Source organism: Solea senegalensis, unplaced genomic scaffold (genome assembly GCF_019176455.1).
Source record: "Solea senegalensis isolate Sse05_10M unplaced genomic scaffold, IFAPA_SoseM_1 scf7180000017714, whole genome shotgun sequence".
Taxonomy (NCBI): domain Eukaryota; kingdom Metazoa; phylum Chordata; class Actinopteri; order Pleuronectiformes; family Soleidae; genus Solea; species Solea senegalensis.
The window spans coordinates 9,115-26,592 of NW_025322504.1; the positions used below are offsets into that span (position 1 = coordinate 9,115).

At 40.2% G+C, this 17,478-nt stretch overlaps 1 protein-coding gene across 1 annotated transcript in view; it reads left to right on the plus strand.

Moving 5' to 3' along the window:
• The first annotated feature begins 332 nt into the window (after positions 1–332).
• The window catches only part of LOC122764856 (syntaxin-binding protein 1-like), a 33,385-nt gene continuing 16,239 nt past the window's right edge, over positions 333–17,478 (plus strand). Inside the window, exons 1-13 of the mRNA XM_044018816.1 lie at positions 333–458; positions 1,714–1,862; positions 2,021–2,105; positions 4,724–4,854; positions 5,729–5,836; positions 6,566–6,626; positions 12,197–12,262; positions 12,588–12,668; positions 13,708–13,846; positions 14,462–14,571; positions 15,165–15,266; positions 16,179–16,264; positions 17,286–17,440. Of these exons, the coding sequence (XP_043874751.1) occupies positions 333–458; positions 1,714–1,862; positions 2,021–2,105; positions 4,724–4,854; positions 5,729–5,836; positions 6,566–6,626; positions 12,197–12,262; positions 12,588–12,668; positions 13,708–13,846; positions 14,462–14,571; positions 15,165–15,266; positions 16,179–16,264; positions 17,286–17,440 (1,399 nt within the window). The remainder of the gene's footprint in view (positions 459–1,713; positions 1,863–2,020; positions 2,106–4,723; positions 4,855–5,728; positions 5,837–6,565; positions 6,627–12,196; positions 12,263–12,587; positions 12,669–13,707; positions 13,847–14,461; positions 14,572–15,164; positions 15,267–16,178; positions 16,265–17,285; positions 17,441–17,478) is intronic.

The following is a 17,478-nucleotide window of genomic DNA, read 5'->3' on the forward strand; positions in this document are numbered from 1 at the left end:
CTGTACTGAAGGATCTTCAGTTGAAGAGCTAATGTCTGTGTCCTTCCTGCACCCAGAAGGGCAGGGGAGAGCAGAGGTCTGTGTCCTCCGCTGAGATGGAGAAGAGAAGAGAAAGAAGGAGGGGAACCTGGCTTTTGTATTGTTTGTCACATCGGGTCACATGTCACAAAGTAACCACTGAGGTGGGTTTCCCACTGATGTGTGAAAGATAAGGGATCGTAGAGACTGAGTTTGACCCTCTTTGTCTTTGAGCAAAGGGCCATGTGGTCTTCATCCAAGATTGGCAACACTGGATTAGACAGCCCCACAACACTCATAGCCTTGAGATACCCATGGCCAATCTTGTCCACCCCTGGCACAACGCCAGATGTTTGACCACCTCAGCAACTTCTGCCCCAGATTTTGGCCAACTCATCCCCAGGCCCCCTGGCTCCGGTTCCTCAATGGAATATGTGTTGGTGGGATTCAGGAGCATTTCTTCCACTGCCTAACTATCTCCCCAGTTGGCATCAGTACAACCCCCGAGGTGCCAGATGGTTTGCCAGAACTTCTTTAGAGCTGATAGATAGTCTTCCTCCATGGCCTCATTGAACTCCCTTTTGCCTCAACAACTGCCACAGCCATGTCCTGCTTGGCTTGCTGGTACCTGTCAGCTGCTTCGAGAGACCCACAGGCCTCCTCCTTCACCTGACCTCTGGTGTCCACCAGCGGGTCCAATAACTGAACACCACTCGGGTTCACATCAGACCCAGTGATGTACGGTGTGGTTCATGACTGGTGAGGCATTGAGTCCTCTCCCCTGTCTAATCCTTCTCCAAGAAAATCTCCGTCACTCTGTTGTAAAAACCGCCCTCTGCGTAGAAGACCTGTAACCCATTGTGCTTATGGGGCTCAGCACTGTGCCTCACTCTGTGCATTTTCACTGCATTTATGGTCGATCAGAAAGACATGTCACACACATTCATTAAATATATTAGACAGACTGTGGAACGTCAGCATATGTAGTACATGTGTAATCAAACATGTATATTGGTGATATAAAGGGAGACAGCAATGGGCATGCGCCAACTGCCTGCTTCGTTCAGTGTGTGTAGCACAGTGCCGTCACAGCTGAGGCCCAGCTCATCGCTCTCTCATATATTTGAACAGCAAATGCGTGAAAAGAGCAAAATGTTGAAATCATACAGAAAACAAATTTATAGAACATACAAGTGGACAAATTGATTTTCTCTTATCATTGTTAATATTTTGTGCTTCGCCTGCCTCCCCTGACTGCACGTCACTGGCCTACCCTCCCAATCACGCCCCTTCAGGTCACACTGGTATTGCACTGGGGCGTCATCCAGCACCCATCCCAGGGCCTCCAAAAAAGGACAGTCAGGACCCTATGATCACATGAATGAAGAAAAATATATATGGGAACTTTTGATCCCAGCCTTGTGTGTTCATCAGAGTTGTGTTTTAAGACAGAGTTGTGTTTTAAGACAGTGTTTACCAATCCTGGTCCTCAGGGAACACTGCCCTGCATATTTTAGATGTTGGCAACATTCATTGAGGACCAGGGTTGGGAAACACTGTTTTAAAGTTTGGGTGGGCCTCAGAGGACTTTTCTCAGGATTTCAAAATGGGCCCTGGATCTCTTAGTTTGGAAATGGCTGCTGTGACATATTAATCAATGTAATTTTGTGTCTCTGTTGTGTCCTATGTGTCCAGGTCTTCTCCCTGGACAAAGTGGATGCCTTTCAGGACTTCTACAGCCCCTTTAAGGCTGATGTGAAGATTAACATGCTGGAGCGTTGTGCAGAGCAGATTGCCACCCTCTGTGCCACACTCAAAGAGTATCCTGGAGTCCGATATAAAGGGTGAGAACCACCAAACCTTTTTGCTAATTTTTATTCTAAACTATATACCAAATACTGTTTTAATTGTAGCATTTGTCCTATGTGCTCAAGAGATAAGGCTATTCACAGTGAATAAATGCCTCTCTTTACTAAAGGTGGTTGTGTGTGTGATGGTTTAGGGAGTACAAAGACTGTGCAGTCCTGGCCCAGATGCTTCAGGAAAAGCTGGATGGCTACAAGGCTGATGACCCTACTATGGGAGAGGTATGATGTGAAGCTAAAAAAAAAAAAGACTAAATTTCAATAACCAAATGCAGCTCAGAAAAATCACTGTGCCTCAAATCTGATCAGGGCTGTGAGGACACATAAATCCAATCACCAATTTTCACATTACTTCATGTGGTCCTAGATCAGATGAGAACAGTCATTTCAGAGTCAATGCAGCTTTTTGCCTCTGTGAATGAGCTGAGCTTTCATGTCATCAACCTGCACATAAATGGCCCGTGAGCCGCATGTTGTAATAATGCAGTCCGCACGCTTATTGTCACCAATGAATGCATTTTATTTTACAACTTTCGATCATGACAAATAGTTTCTGACATGTTAGATCTCCAGCGTCACCACAACAGCTGTCACAAGCACTTCAAGGTTGACTGCCCAACAGGCAGAAATATATGAGAAGACAGGATATGCAGTCTTTATCTGAGCAGGGCTGTGAAGTCTTACGCATTGAGTGTGAAAGTCACGCTTTTCGGTCTTTTGTCACACACTCCCACCCACAACCGGGAGGAAACTGTTCTCATACACATGTGCTTGTTTAGCAGTTCTTATATTAGCAGATACTCCATCTTGTGGCCAAAAGGGGAACCACACCTCTCTGTATGTGTTACTTCTCATCACAGAAACTGGAGCACTGCTGTAATTAAATCTAACCAGAAAGTATATTGACATCTATTTGATGTGAGTTTTAGTACTGTATTGTAAAGTATTGTATATAATATAAATGATTAGACTCTGATGATCAATTCTTTTTCATATATAAACACTGAATGATGCACTATTTGTTGCAGTCATCCAGTTAATTAAGAATAACCAAACACAGTGTTTCCCACAGGATTTTGGGAGAATGTGATGGGAGGGTCTCTGACCCTCAGGGGTGAGGGGGTGTACATTTTCAAGCCGATGTATGTCTTTAGTGCATTTTGAGACCACTGAATGTGGTCTCAAACCTGTTGGTAACCTAAGTTACCAACAGGTTGTTAAGTTGGTAACTTAACAACCTGTTAAGTTACCAACATAACAGGTTGGTAACTTCCATGAGAACTTTCAAAGGCATATCAGGAATATTTCAATGACACAAAGTCATTCATTCGTTTTTTCATTCATTCGTTCGTTCGTTCGTTCATTCATTCATTCAATGTTCATTCGTTAATCTTCACATATTTGTTCATACTTTTGTTGATACTCAAAAACAATATATAAGTATATACAGTAAATAACCAAGTTATTTAAATAGGCATATTGCTCCCTCACATGATTAGTTATGAGTTTATTTAAACTCACTTATCAGTGATTGGTGATCGGAAATCCTGATCGCGTAAAGCAGTGTATATCGTGTAAATAGCCTAGACTGTGTTTGATTGTTACTGGGGCCTACAGCTTCTTACTAATGAAACACACTGGCATTCTGAACATTTATTGTTTTCATATAATATTAATTTTTATAAGCAAGAGAGAGAAAGCACGAACAGCAGAAGGAAAGATGCGGGAAATTAGCACCATGGACAGCGGAATGTTAGACTCGGTTTGGTATGTTAGTAGTTGATTGGCGCAATGAGATCAGCAACATAGCCTACACTGCTCCGTTATCAACTTCAACTTAATAGCCTACTCTCTGCACTGAATTGAAAATTGCTGGCCAAAACTGAATCCGAATATCAGGAAACACTTGGCCAAAAACTAAAATAAGTTATTATGCCAATTCTGTATGGCTGCATGCGCAATGACTCAACCGTCATTTGTCATTTTACCATACTGTTCATATTGAACAGACATCACTGTGTTTACTTGGAAATATGACTGTATATTTATTTGTATTTCCATCGTCCGTTTGGTCTTAAATTTCATTTACAAGTTGTATTAAAAGGTCTTGAAAAGTATTAAATTTAACTTGTTTATACCTGTAAACACCCTGTTTGCATGCATCATCAAAATATCCTCTTTTGGTTGTTGATGACATGAAAGCGACACTTTCCTCAGATGAAGGAAGATAAAGCTTCTGGAATATTGGTGGGAATGGAACAGTAAAATACCATTAACTTACGCTGTGTTTACATGCTGTGTTTATTTTGACGGGAATTGCGGAATGGTATTATTCTCATTTTCATTCAAATTTAAAATGATATTTGTGCAGATCTGATGTTATCTTCTGTCTGTAGAATAAGATGTGAGTAGTAGTAGATGTGAGGGCATTTCTTTTCACCATCGACCAAAGCATTGTTGCATTCTTTGTTGTGTAAACATCTACAGCCGTTATATGTGGTTTCACAACACCATTCGTGGCCGACGACATTTCCACAAGATATAGTGTTGTAGAGCTCTGAGTGCCCACACACAAAAATAATACGTCTCCCCCTCCTTTATGAGCAGAGTCTGGCCACTGGAAAGTATGTCAGAATCTCAACACTGATTGGCCATCGCATCAATGAAAACTTTTAACCGCCAAGGTTGAAAAATTTGAGAGACAGACGATGTGAATGCAGCATTAGATATTGTGTTTTCAATCACATGTTGTAAAGACCTGTTGTTATTGATAATTTTGTAAAATACAGTAGAAAAATGTCAGCGCTCCTGTATGTGCAGTGCTTGGTTTACTCCTCCAGGGTCCAGACAAGTCTCGTACTCAGTTGCTCATTCTGGATCGAGGCTTTGATCCTGTGTCTCCTCTCCTGCATGAGCTCACGCTGCAGGCCATGGCCTATGACTTGCTGGCCATCGAGAACGATGTCTACAGGTAATACAGCTGCTGACTGACTGAGCCCTCAGTCTGTGCACAAGCAAATGTTTTTGGTTTTTTTTGGTTTGGGTTTTATATTTTATTGTCTCCATGCCTTTAGATTATCAGTCCAAAAAGGTTCATACTGTTTTCTTGGTAATATACTTGCGCTTACGTTTTGTTCCGTCAGACAGAAAAATAAGGTTTTTGATTACCTTGACATGTCTGACTGAATGAAACTTAAGCTCAAAGACTTTAGATCATATTCTTCAGTGGTAGCAGGGTGGCTTGGTAGGGTAAAGGGGTTTCCATAAATTTGCATGTTATGGGTGGACAAAATCACAAATTACAGTTCACAGAATCCATGGTTCACTTCATATCATGGTTTTATTGTCACCGTTTTCGCTTTGTTGTTTTTTACACATAAATACCATACTATCAGCATTAGTAATATCTAAAATCTACAGTAGCATGAGTAGAAGTTGCCCTTTCTTACCTTGCTCCTCTTTGTGCTGTCAATTTTCACACTGGGGTGATGTCTCCGTACATGAGCCAACATATTTGAAGTGTTGCCTAGCGTAACATGTGTTGCACAGTACTTGCATAGGTAACATGAATCCTTAATGGTCCTACGCAGAATAACGAAACGGTGCTGCTGGTGCATGCTTATACTCCAGCCTTCTACTGGTGTCTACTCTCACCATTTCTACAACTGACTCACAGCTCTCAACACTCCACGCCTTGGCTGACCTCGTACAAAATGAAAAAAATAAAATAACAATAACAAAACACATTTCACTGGGTTACTGTGTTCCGTTTTACATCTGTCCTTCTTTTCCAAACGTTATCTCCACTATCTCTTATACGGACATTGCCTCCTGCTCTGTGTCAGTTTTGAGACGAGTGGGATGGGAGAAACAAGGATGAAAGAGGTAGTGCTGGATGAAGATGATGACCTGTGGCTGACACTGAGACACAAACACATTGCAGAGGTGTCAACGTGAGTAGACAAACAATGAGTAGTAACAAAAGTGAAAGTAGGTCAGATAATAACAATAATAATAGTAATAATAATTCATTTTAAACAGCACTATATATAATATACGTTTTAATTGTCAGATTTAAATAATTGTTATCTTAATTCACACAATGCTGATTAAACCTGTCAGCTCCTCATGACTTTCTCTTTGTTTCTCAGTGAGTTTCCTCTGCTGCTTACAGGAAGTTATTAATTTCATGTCAACTGTTGGAAGCAACAGCAACATATTAAGTTGCTGTATGACTGAATAAATAAATAAATAAATATATATATATATGTATATATATGTATATATATATATATATATATATATAAAGAAGCACCCAAATGTTCCCAATATAAAAAAGTCCATTCTAATAATTCTTCTAAAAAACCTTTTCATTCAGCAGTTTAATGGGATAAATGCTTCTTGCTCCCACCTGCCTGTGTACATCTGTTCTATACACACAAACTCCTCCCTCAGTCAGGTCTGATGGTGTTGCTTGCCAGAGCCTGTTTTCAGAAGAAGGACGCAGCATACAAATATAACTGAATGGAGGCAGGATGTTAGGATGATAACTTGTATGATAAAGAAAAACCCTAAAGCTCTGTTACAAAGCTGTCACAGTATCATTCTTAATGTTAGGCATCTGCACATAGAATTCCACAGTTTGTGTTACCTGCTTTTCTGATTCTTATTCATTTGCACAGGGCTGTGACCGGCTCTCTGAAAGAATTTTCTGCCAGCAAAAAGATGAACACTGGAGAAAAGGTAAAGTACACTGTCCCTCTGCAATGTTTGCAGGATCTGTGTTTGTGCTCGACAAAATGTGCTTCTCAAATACAAAAGCAGAGACAAAGATTAGTTTAGTTGTCCTCTACTTTGATTTAATTTTTACTTTTACTTTAAACATGCAGCAGACAACTTCCATGCCCCTATTTTTTCAATATCAAGTTGCAACGAGTCATTTGTATATGTTTAAATTAATAGATTAATTTTGCATTATAAATATGTTTTTTTTTTTTATTGTTATTATATTAAAACAACCACTTATATTTTGAAATTATCCAATCCAATCCAATTGTATTTGTAAAGCCCTTTACAAACACAGTGGACCAAAGTTCTGTACAGAATAATGGATAAAAGACAGAAGAAGTAAAAGACAGAAAATCTCACACGAGGCAATAGAGTACATATAAAAAAGGAATTAATACTGCATATTGATGATATGAGCTCATAATGTCCACCACAACTGTTGCTTTTCCCAAAAAAAATTTATTTACTTGACTCGCCCCTGACTGACCAGAAGAGAGCATGCTGCAAATCAATGGAAGTGGACGCCATGGGTGAAGCGGCGCTTACATGTTGCCCTCCCATTTGTTACGCTAAGCACCAGGCAGGAATAAAACCCCAACATGCAGACACCAAACACTGGGTAGGAATATAAACAAAAAAGTCCTTTTATTTTTCCAAAATAAAAACTAAGGTGATAAGGTAAATTGGTCCCTCTAAATTGACTATAGGTGTGAATGTGAGAGTGAATCGCTGTTTGTCTCTCTGTGTGGCCCTACGATGGACTGGCAAACTGTCCAGGGTGTACCCCGCCTATCGCCCCATGTCAGCTGAGATTGGCACAGCAACCCCTGTGACTCTCCGGTGGAGGATAAATAATGGTAGATAATGGATGGAAAAACTAAGATGGTGGGAGACCCGCAGCTCCCCCTCTGGAAAGGTGGATGCACTGCTAGCAATTATCAAAACATTGAGTAATGCCGTTGTCAGGTTAGGGCTAGGTATCAAACTTTTCGATACCGGTACTAATATCAATACTTTCATCTCAATACTGGTTCCTTATTGATACTTTTTTCAATACCAGTTATATAATATCATTTAAAAAAAAAGAAGATTATATTACTCATTAAGGAAAAAATCCATCCTTAGTTTTAATTTTTCAGAATTGGCATTTTTACACTCAATGCATTAAAAGAAATTAACTACAAATTATTTTCAGTGCAAAAACAACAATTGCAAACAAGTGACAAGTCATTTTCACTAAGGATCTCAAAGAAACTTACAGAGGTAAAATCAATGTCTTTTCGACATTAGAACACAAAACATAACAATAACATGGTTGTATTATTATTACTCAAAAACCATAATGTAGGCTGAGATAACCTAGGCTTAACTGGTCAACAATAGCAACAGTTTACTCACCTCCACTGTAGAAAAGGGTAGCAAACCTTTAACAATAAAGTTGTGACTGTGGCACTCCTTGTCCTCCTCACATCAGGTTCAGAGGCTACTGTAAGATAAACATAACAGTGAACTGTTTAACAGCCGATGCAATAGATTTTAACAGGTTAAACTTTATCAGTTACTTACTGTCTATATTCAGTTAGCTTTTCAGTTAGTTAGCTATATAGCCATAATATAAAACGACACACTAATATCTTAAGTTAGTGTTACATGGATCCCAGTTTAAGCACATATTACGCTGCAGTAACGTTAACTTAAGTAAACAAATATACAACACGTAAACATACCTGTTGAAATCCCAGACACGGTGCCGTCAGCACTCTGTACTCAACATGTATGAAGCGGAGTCTGGTGGTGGTGATTTTAAATCAGGCCTCACGGGCTCTGTAACATCTACAGTACAGCTGTGGTTGAGAGGAGGTGGATGGCTGCACTCCGCTCTTCTTACATTCAAATACTGAGCAACTTTCTGCTCTGAGGTTGATGCCGTGCATGTTCCGATGCTTTGTTAAATTTGTTGTGTTGCTGACCTTAATGGCGATATCTATATATTTAACAAATTGCACCTGCAATTGATTTTGCAGGTGCCAGTCCTTACAGTTAACACGCTAACATGGCCTCCAAGTGAACTTTTCATGGCCTGTAAGTGAACTTTTTCAGATGCTCCTATCTGCAGCACACTAACATTGTGGAACAATACAAAAGCAGTTTACATTTATAAAGATATACAAAACAGGGTACATTTATAAGAATATTATTATTATTAACTTCATTATTTTTAGACTGATTTTCTCCAACAGCTGCATTACATGGAGGTATTTGGGAAATGTAGCAGGGATATTCCTATCAAATATGAAAGATATCCACTGAGCTTTTCTTTGCTCATTGGCAGGGAGCTTGTAGAGAATCTGGTATTGTTTATCACAACCCAGAACAGAGCAAACACTCACTGAAGGTTTTTTGGACATGTTCTCAACCAATACACTCAGCAGCTACAACAAGAGTAGTTCTTCTCCTACAGTTGAAAGTACATCACCGGATGTGCCCGGACTAGGAAGTGCTGTTGTATACAGTAGTGAGATTCGCCAGTGACGTTATTAGTCGTCGGAAGTGCCTTGCCTCTTTGTAGAGCTCAGGAAAACAATAATACTGATTTTTGCTGAACTGATTGTTATGGACTTTTAGAGCTTCATAGACGAGGTAATGACGCAGATACACACAAAAACCCAGCATTAAAGCCCACATAGACCGGAAGCTCCAATTAACGCTGCGTTTGTGTGTGTATCTGCGTCATAACCTCGTTTATGAAACCCTAAGGTTTCAGAACAAACAGTTTAGCCACTGCTGAGAAAATAGTGTTGTATTGTTTTCCTGGGCTCTGCGAAGCGGATCGGCACTTCCTTAATTTGATGTCGTCATCAGAAATCCTTACCACTCCTCTCACCACTGTAGCACCTCCTGGTGCGGGCACTAGTCCGGGCACATCCGGTTGCGTACATTCAACCGCAGAAGAAGAAGAACTACTCTCGTTGTAGCTGCTGAGATGCAGAGCATTCACCGTGCCAGAGGGGGAGCTGTGTATCTGAGAGCTGGCCTATCTATTACGTCACTTCTAGGTACCTGGCCAATCACAGGACAGTGGGAAAGCTCTCTTTGACTGGCCAATCACAACACAGTCCACATTCTGGGGGTGTTATTTTGGTCTGAAACAGCTCGGCTGACGAGAACGTCAGTGAGGAGATATTTTGATTGGCTCGTTTGCAGCGATTAGGAGGTTTTTAATCATGAAAACAACTTAATATATGTAAGTAGACCTTCATAACTAACATATATGTGTGATACAAGCATTCTATGTCACCTTTAATTGGCATTTCCAGGCTATGGCCTCTTTAAGCAGATGGATGGTGGTAATCAAGTAGATAAGTAGCAGGTGAGGTGGAGGCTGGAGGAGGGAAACAGACACAAGTCGTGTCTCATTTTAGGTTCTGGATCCTGTGAAGTGTGCAGCTGAGGTTAACAGGGTTTTCTTCTTCTCCTATTAAATTCTGGCATGCTGCACACGAGAGGCTAAACACTGCCCCCAAAGTGCCCCCAAAGTCCTGAATCATAGTTTTTCTGCCCCTCAAAGCTCTAATTAGCCGAAACATCTGGTATTTGACATTTAACAGTTATACAACACATTTAACAGTTATACAACTAATAGTAGTAGTCAGTCAGTCATCATCTAACCGCTCCACCAGAGGGTCACGGGGGGTGCTGTGCCAATCTCAGCTACATCGGGCGATAGGCGGGGTACACCCTGGACAGTTCGCCAGTCCATCGCAGGGCCACACACAACTAGAGACAAACAACCATTCACTCTCACTCCTATGGTCAATTTAGAGTGTCCAATTTACCTAATCCCCACATTGCATGTTTTTGGACTGTGGGAGGAAGCCGGAGAACCCAGAGAGAACCCACGCACACACGGGGAGAACGGGGAGAGTGCTAACCACTACACCACCGTGTGGCCCCTAATAGTAGTAGTATTCAGGGAATTTTTGAGTTGTACCATTTTATACCTCCAGTTATTATTTTGTAAATATTTCATGTAATACTGGAGTAAATGTCATGTGTCAAAATGGAAAAGATGGAATTTTCCTTACAGACATTATTTCTACAACAATAGTAACAGTAATATGTAAGAACAGGCTTCTTAACACTTCTCTTTAATTCAGAAAAAAAAAGAAAATTCAACAATATGAATCATCAGCTGAAATTACTTGGATAACAAGCTTTGAAATGATATCTAAATAAATCATGATTATATCTTATTTTTTTAATCTTATTATTTTAGAGTTTATTTCATTTATTTATTCTTTTCTGCATTTGTGTTTGGTTTACAATTATCCAGGCTCCACAGAATCCATATGTATGTTGTTTTAATAAAGTTTAAAAAAAAATAAAGTGCAAACAGTTTCTGGGATAGCCTCTGCTGTGAAGGATACACAAATGTATCCTTCAGAAACGTGTCAACGTCAGCTTCATTTGTTGGCCATTTGAAAAGGAGTCAACAATTCGTGTGGCAATTACTACAGCCCACGGCACAGTGCTGTGACAACTTCCGGACGAATCCACACTTCACAGGATCTAGACCAGGGGTGTCAAACATATGGCCCGGGGGCCAGATCCGGCCCGCCAGAGGGTCCAATCCGGCCCACAGGATGAATTTGTTAAAATTTCACACTACGATTACAATCTAAACGTAATGTCAAATACAATATTTATTCTTCCAGATACCTGTGACTAAATGTTTGTGCCATTTTAGATCCAGTGTAATGTGTATATAGTACATTTAGGCACGATATTGTTGAAATTGCACTTATATTTCTCAAGAAATGTCATGTTTTGTAAAAATATCCTTCATTAAATGTAAAAAGGAGAAAAAAAGCAAGGAGTTCTTGTTGTTCATAGGTTATTATGCTATTATTTTGCTATTTTTACTGGTCCGGCCCACTTGAGATCAAATTGTGCTGTATGTGGCCCCTGAACAAAAATGAGTTTGACACCCCTGATCTAGACCCTGAAATGAGACACTGCTAAAGGAACTCTCCACTTAGCCTGCAGGGAGGAAAAAGCAACAGCCACTCCCACAAACACACCCTCTCACACAGACAGGGAAACAAGACAAACAACCATAGAGCAAGAAGAGAAAGAGAACACAGGAGGGAAGACAATATTTCTAGCTTGAGCTGTGTTAGGTCATTCAGTTCTTGAATTTGAGGGAATTAGTTCTGTAAAGTCCTCGAAAAGGCTAGTGTTTCCCTAGTGTATAACTTATTCATAATTCAGCAGCCACTCAGATGATATTTATGTCCAAACAGTGACAATGTTTGTAGGACTAAAGAATCCACTAGAGTAAACTTGGTACCACAGTTCAGACTCACTGCCTTTCGTCTATCTTCATTCCCAGTTAAATTGTTGAAGTTTATAATAAAAAAACAACGACACTGGTGCAACTACCAATATCGAGTTTTATCAAAATAATTGAATAGGATTGTCATGTCCACTATAAATAACTTGTGTCCCTCATTTGTGTTTTTCAGACCACCATGAAGGAATTGTCTCAGATGTTAAAGAAGATGCCTCAGTATCAGAAAGAGCTTAGTAAGGTAGGTTACTGCACACTTACAGTCAGGACCATGAGGTTGAGGTGAAAACATAGACTGTAGAATTGTTTTAAAATGCTCGACTATGGTATGAAACAGATTTCAACTATGTGTGAGTAATAGATTGCCAACAAGGTGGCACAATATTTTCCACAATCAAGTCCTGATGCTAATGTGGTGCTGATGTGCCAAAAGTTTTTTTTTACTTATTTGTTAAGCTCAAACCAAAGTGTAATTTCACAAGATGCTCGACATTACTCATTTTGATGCAAGTTGCAGCTGATCATCTGAGATTTTGAGAACAGCTATTCTCTTCTCTGAATGTTAGTATTCAACTCACCTCCACCTGGCTGAGGATTGTATGAACCGGTACCAGGGCACTGTGGACAAACTTTGTCGTGTGGAACAGGTAAATGAGAGAAACCTCAATTTATTACTTACAAATTAAATGAAATATGCTTATGGACAGTCCCTTCAGGACATTGCAGTTGTTTTTTTGTGATGCACATTGGGATATTAAAAAATACAAGAATTCTCACTAGATGGCTTCAGTAGCTCTATTTGGAAAGAATTTGGTTGATTCACTAAAGTCAATGATCTAACATGTCATAGCCATCAATAATTCATCATTATGCTGGCAGAAACAATCATGGCAGTGTGCATCTAGCCCAAACATCTCCACATCTACTAATTTCAATTTAAGCGAAAAATATGAATAACCTCCTACTCCTCATTTAAAAAGAAGAAAGACAATTTACTGGAATCACAACTAGAACAGAACATAAAAACATTGGAGACGGTTTATGCTGCATCCCAAGATGAACACTTGTTGAACTATATAAGAGCTCCTTATATATAGCTCCGTGCAAGAGCTCCTGCCTGGGTTGGGGGAGCTCTTGCACGCATCCCTCCGTCTGGTTTTCTGTGGGGTGGATGCGTAGCTAACCCTGAGAGTGGTGGCTGCAGGTTTCACCTGGCCTGTGCGACTGCTAGGCATCCTAGACGTGGCTCAGTCCCCAAATCAGATTCCAACATCTAATGACAATCCCTGCACATATACAGAAATGTGCGCACACACACACGCGCGCACACCACACACACACACACACACACACATCCCACTACATTATAAGATAAAACTAAACTGATGCAGCTGTTGTAAGCTTGGTTACCCTCTCTTAATGTGGTTGTTTAACGATTACTATAAAAACTGTACCTATTGTACACATTTAATGTATTAATATTAATTAAGTGTATTGTTAGAAACACAAAAATAAGAATAACTACAGGCCCAGTATCACAGACTCGTCCTATGCACAGCAAATCTATACGACACTACGAGGCATGCAGTCAATCATATTACATGTCCTAGGTAATGGGTTACAAAAAAAAAAAAAGCTACTGGGATGCATGTTGACTATTGCCTTATCTGTCCTTTGCTGTTGAAGGATTTGGCAATGGGCACAGATGCAGAAGGAGAGAAAATCAAGGATCCCATGCGGCTCATTGTCCCTATTCTACTAGATGCCAACGTCAGTGTCTCTGACAAGATCCGCATCATCCTGCTCTACATCTTCCTTAAGAATGGTTAGTTACCTGCACACATACACAGATTAGCGTCCTCACAAACATACACACACACACACACCGCTACATTATAAAATAAATTCAAACTGATACAGTTACCTTTTCTTAATGTGGTTGTTAATGATTATTGTAGAAACTGTTCCTATTATACAAATGAATGTCAGAATCATTACTGTTAACAATATTATGGAGAGAAGAGAAACCCAACAGTTCACACAATGAGCAAGCACTAGGCATCAGTGAAGAGAAAAAAACTCTGACAGAATCTCTGACAGGACCAGGCTCAAAAATGTGAGGCCATCTGCTTTGACTGGTTGGGGTGAAAGAAACAGACAGGACAGAGGAGAGGTGGGGGACAGAAAAGGGGAAGAGAAAGTAAAAGAGGGATGCAAAGTGGAGACAGAAGAGAGAGACCAGGAGCAGATATATAACAGTTGTCAGGTTTTAATTAACAAAACTCATTTTTTCTTGGTTCTTTTAAAAACATTATTTTTGTATGTTAATGTACTTATGAATTCTGGTGTCAGATCATATTATTTGCATGGTGATTGTCAGTTTTTTGTGTTGGCATCATATTTGTAACTATGAATAACTATGTGTGTGTGTGTGCGTCAGGAGTGACAGAGGAGAACCTTTGTAAGCTCCTTCAGCATGCCAACATCCCACCAGAGGACAGTGACATAATTTCCAACATGGCTCACATGGGGGTAGCTGTTGTCTCTGAGGTGAGCTGTCCTGACCTATAACCTCAGTGTCTCATTAATAAAAGCTTTACACTCTTTCACCTTGGACAAGGCAGATCCCAGATACAGTTAGATAGCAATGTATTAGATATAGGCACAACTGGCTTTTAAAGGGCATTTAAGAGGTTATATGTAAAATATGATTGCTGAGATTGCTGGAGCAAATCTTGACTGATATATATTGCCAAACCATGCCGGCATATCCGAGACCAGAATACAACAGCAGCTCATCAGAGAGAATATTGTTTGTGCCCTTATATGTTTTCATGAAAAAAACTTACTAATAGAGCAGCTCTTTCTGGTGAAAGATCATTTACTGTGTCATGCCCTGTTGCTGGTCACTCAGCACTAGCATGAGACTGTCACAGCATGTTTTAAGCCAATTTTAACTCAAACACGTTTGCTTAGATCAAAGGGATTTTCCTAAAAATGGAAACGGGGGTTCAGATAAGAATTATTCCCTCAACTAAGTAGCAAGCACAGAAGAATTTTATATATTATAAATATACAATACTCTGACATCTGGCTTGATGCGGACACGCGACACACAGATCACTATGATGTTTTTTTCACAGGGTACCGCCAAGAAGGTCAAGAAACTGGATCGTAAAGAAAGAGTCAGTGAGCAGACCTACCAACTCTCCAGGTGGACTCCTCTGGTCAAGGATCTCATTGAGGTGATTCTCTTGTGACAGTATGATTACACAGTATTGTTGGTGATAGTGCTGTTGTTGTTTTTTACTACTAGAGATGGATCTAGAGCTGATACTTTAAATGTTTCTCAAAGTACTACAATCTTTCATCAAGGTGTCACCTTTTTTTTAAAGGAATCATAATTTCAACTAGTACCACGAGCGGTGTGTGTCCACGCCTCCTCGAGCTCGAACCTGTTCAGAACCGCACACGGTACTAGTTATTTTCAGTATCAGACCTAGACCCCCAGTGAGCACAGCCCCCACCCCCGACGAGGTAGGGCCCGTACCCAGGCCACCGCGGCATCCCCCACAACACATACATTACATTACATGTCATTTAGCAGACGCTGTTACCCAAAGCGACTTACAATAAGTGCATTTAAATATTTGGGTACAGATAAGAGCTAAGTAAGAGCTTCAAGTGGAGGCTTTCCGCTGTCTGGATGTCGATGAGGAGCTTGTTCCACCATTTGGGAGCGAGGACAGTGAACAGTCTTGAGTTCTGCAAATGCCTCTGCGGTCCTCTCAGTGAGGGGGCAGCAAGCCGGTTTGCCGATGCAGAGCGGAGTGGGCGGGCTGGGGTGTAGGTTTTGATCATGTCCTGGATGAAGGCTGGACCGGATCCGTTTGTAGCATAGAATGCAAGCACTAGAGTCTTGAAGCGGAGGCGAGCAGCTACAGGAAGCCAGTGAAGGGAGTACGAACTGGAGTGTGGGATCAGGATGAGTTAGAACGGGCTGTGGTGAAAAGCTTGTGATAGATGGGGGGTGAGATCGGGGGGTGAAGGATCAGTGAATAATATTTGAAATGTTTATACTAATGTCCTTTCAGAATGAGGCTTTATAAGGTGTGTTTGATCAATAATATAAATGAGACTGTTTCGTTTTCCCACAGGATGCTATTGAAGATAAACTTGACCTCAAACAGTACCCTTACATTTCCCAACGTCAAACATCTGCCAAAGCCAGTGCTCCATCAAGGTGTGTAAATCAAATCAAATATTTTTTTATCTGTATAGCACCAAATCACATATTTATTTATTTGAATCAGGGACAATGCATATTTATGAACATTTCTGTAAAAGTGCCTAGCTGCAAAGCTAGTTTTCAACTGTAGTCCCTGGGCAAAGGTGTGGAGATGCCAATAAAAGACATGTACATTAGTAAATAATAATAATAAAAAAAAGGACATTAGTACATTTCATAAATATCAACAGCACAACAGACAAAGTGACAAATTACATTCAACAAGTGTGACATACAGAGACATCCATGTTTTTCATGTGCTTATCTTCTAATGAGTGCAATGTTGGTTAAATTTAAGACAGGTTTTCAGTTGATTTTTAAAAAGTGTTATATGAAGAGAGCTCCCATATAGCGTGGGGGATACATTACATGTAATTTAGCAGACACTTTTATCCAAAGCGACTTACAATGGGTATGAGTACAATCAGCTCACTTCAGGTGCTGAAGTGATCTGTACAGAACTTTTGTCTACTGAAGTTTTTTTTCATCTTTACTGTGTTCACATTTCTTGTAAATAACTTCATAGTTTTCTTTTTTTACAGTGTACATTTAATTCTGTTATTCCATTTACCAATTCCTTCTTTGTCAACCACTTTATACTCCACATGAGGGTCACAGGGCTGCTGGTGCCAATCCCAGCTGACACAGAGCAAAATGTGGGGCACACCCTGGACAGGTCGCCAGTCCATTGCAGGGTCATCATATAGAGACGAACAACCATTCACTCACACACTCACACCTATTGTCAATTTTGAGTGTCCAGAGAGCAATGATCACTTGTGAAACATTAAGTAACACAATATATTACTGCAGCATGTTAGCATGTACAGAATCTATTCTTTGAAGGTGTAGTGCCAGTGCCTTGGATCTATGTAATTTAATTTTTTGTTTTTGAATAAAAATTTAAAACTACTGCTACTGACTCACTACCATTCAGTGTTTTACTTAAATACTTTCTATTTTTCTCACCATCCAGTGCTCGCTATGGTAACTGGCACAAGAACAGAGGTCCCACAGAGATGAAGACAGGACCCAGGATCATCATCTTTATCATTGGAGGGATGACATATAGTGAGATGCGCTGCGTGTATGAGGTCACCCAGGCCAATGGAAAGTGGGAGGCCCTAATTGGTGAGTTCAGCACAGAAGAAAAAGTTTTTAACACCTAT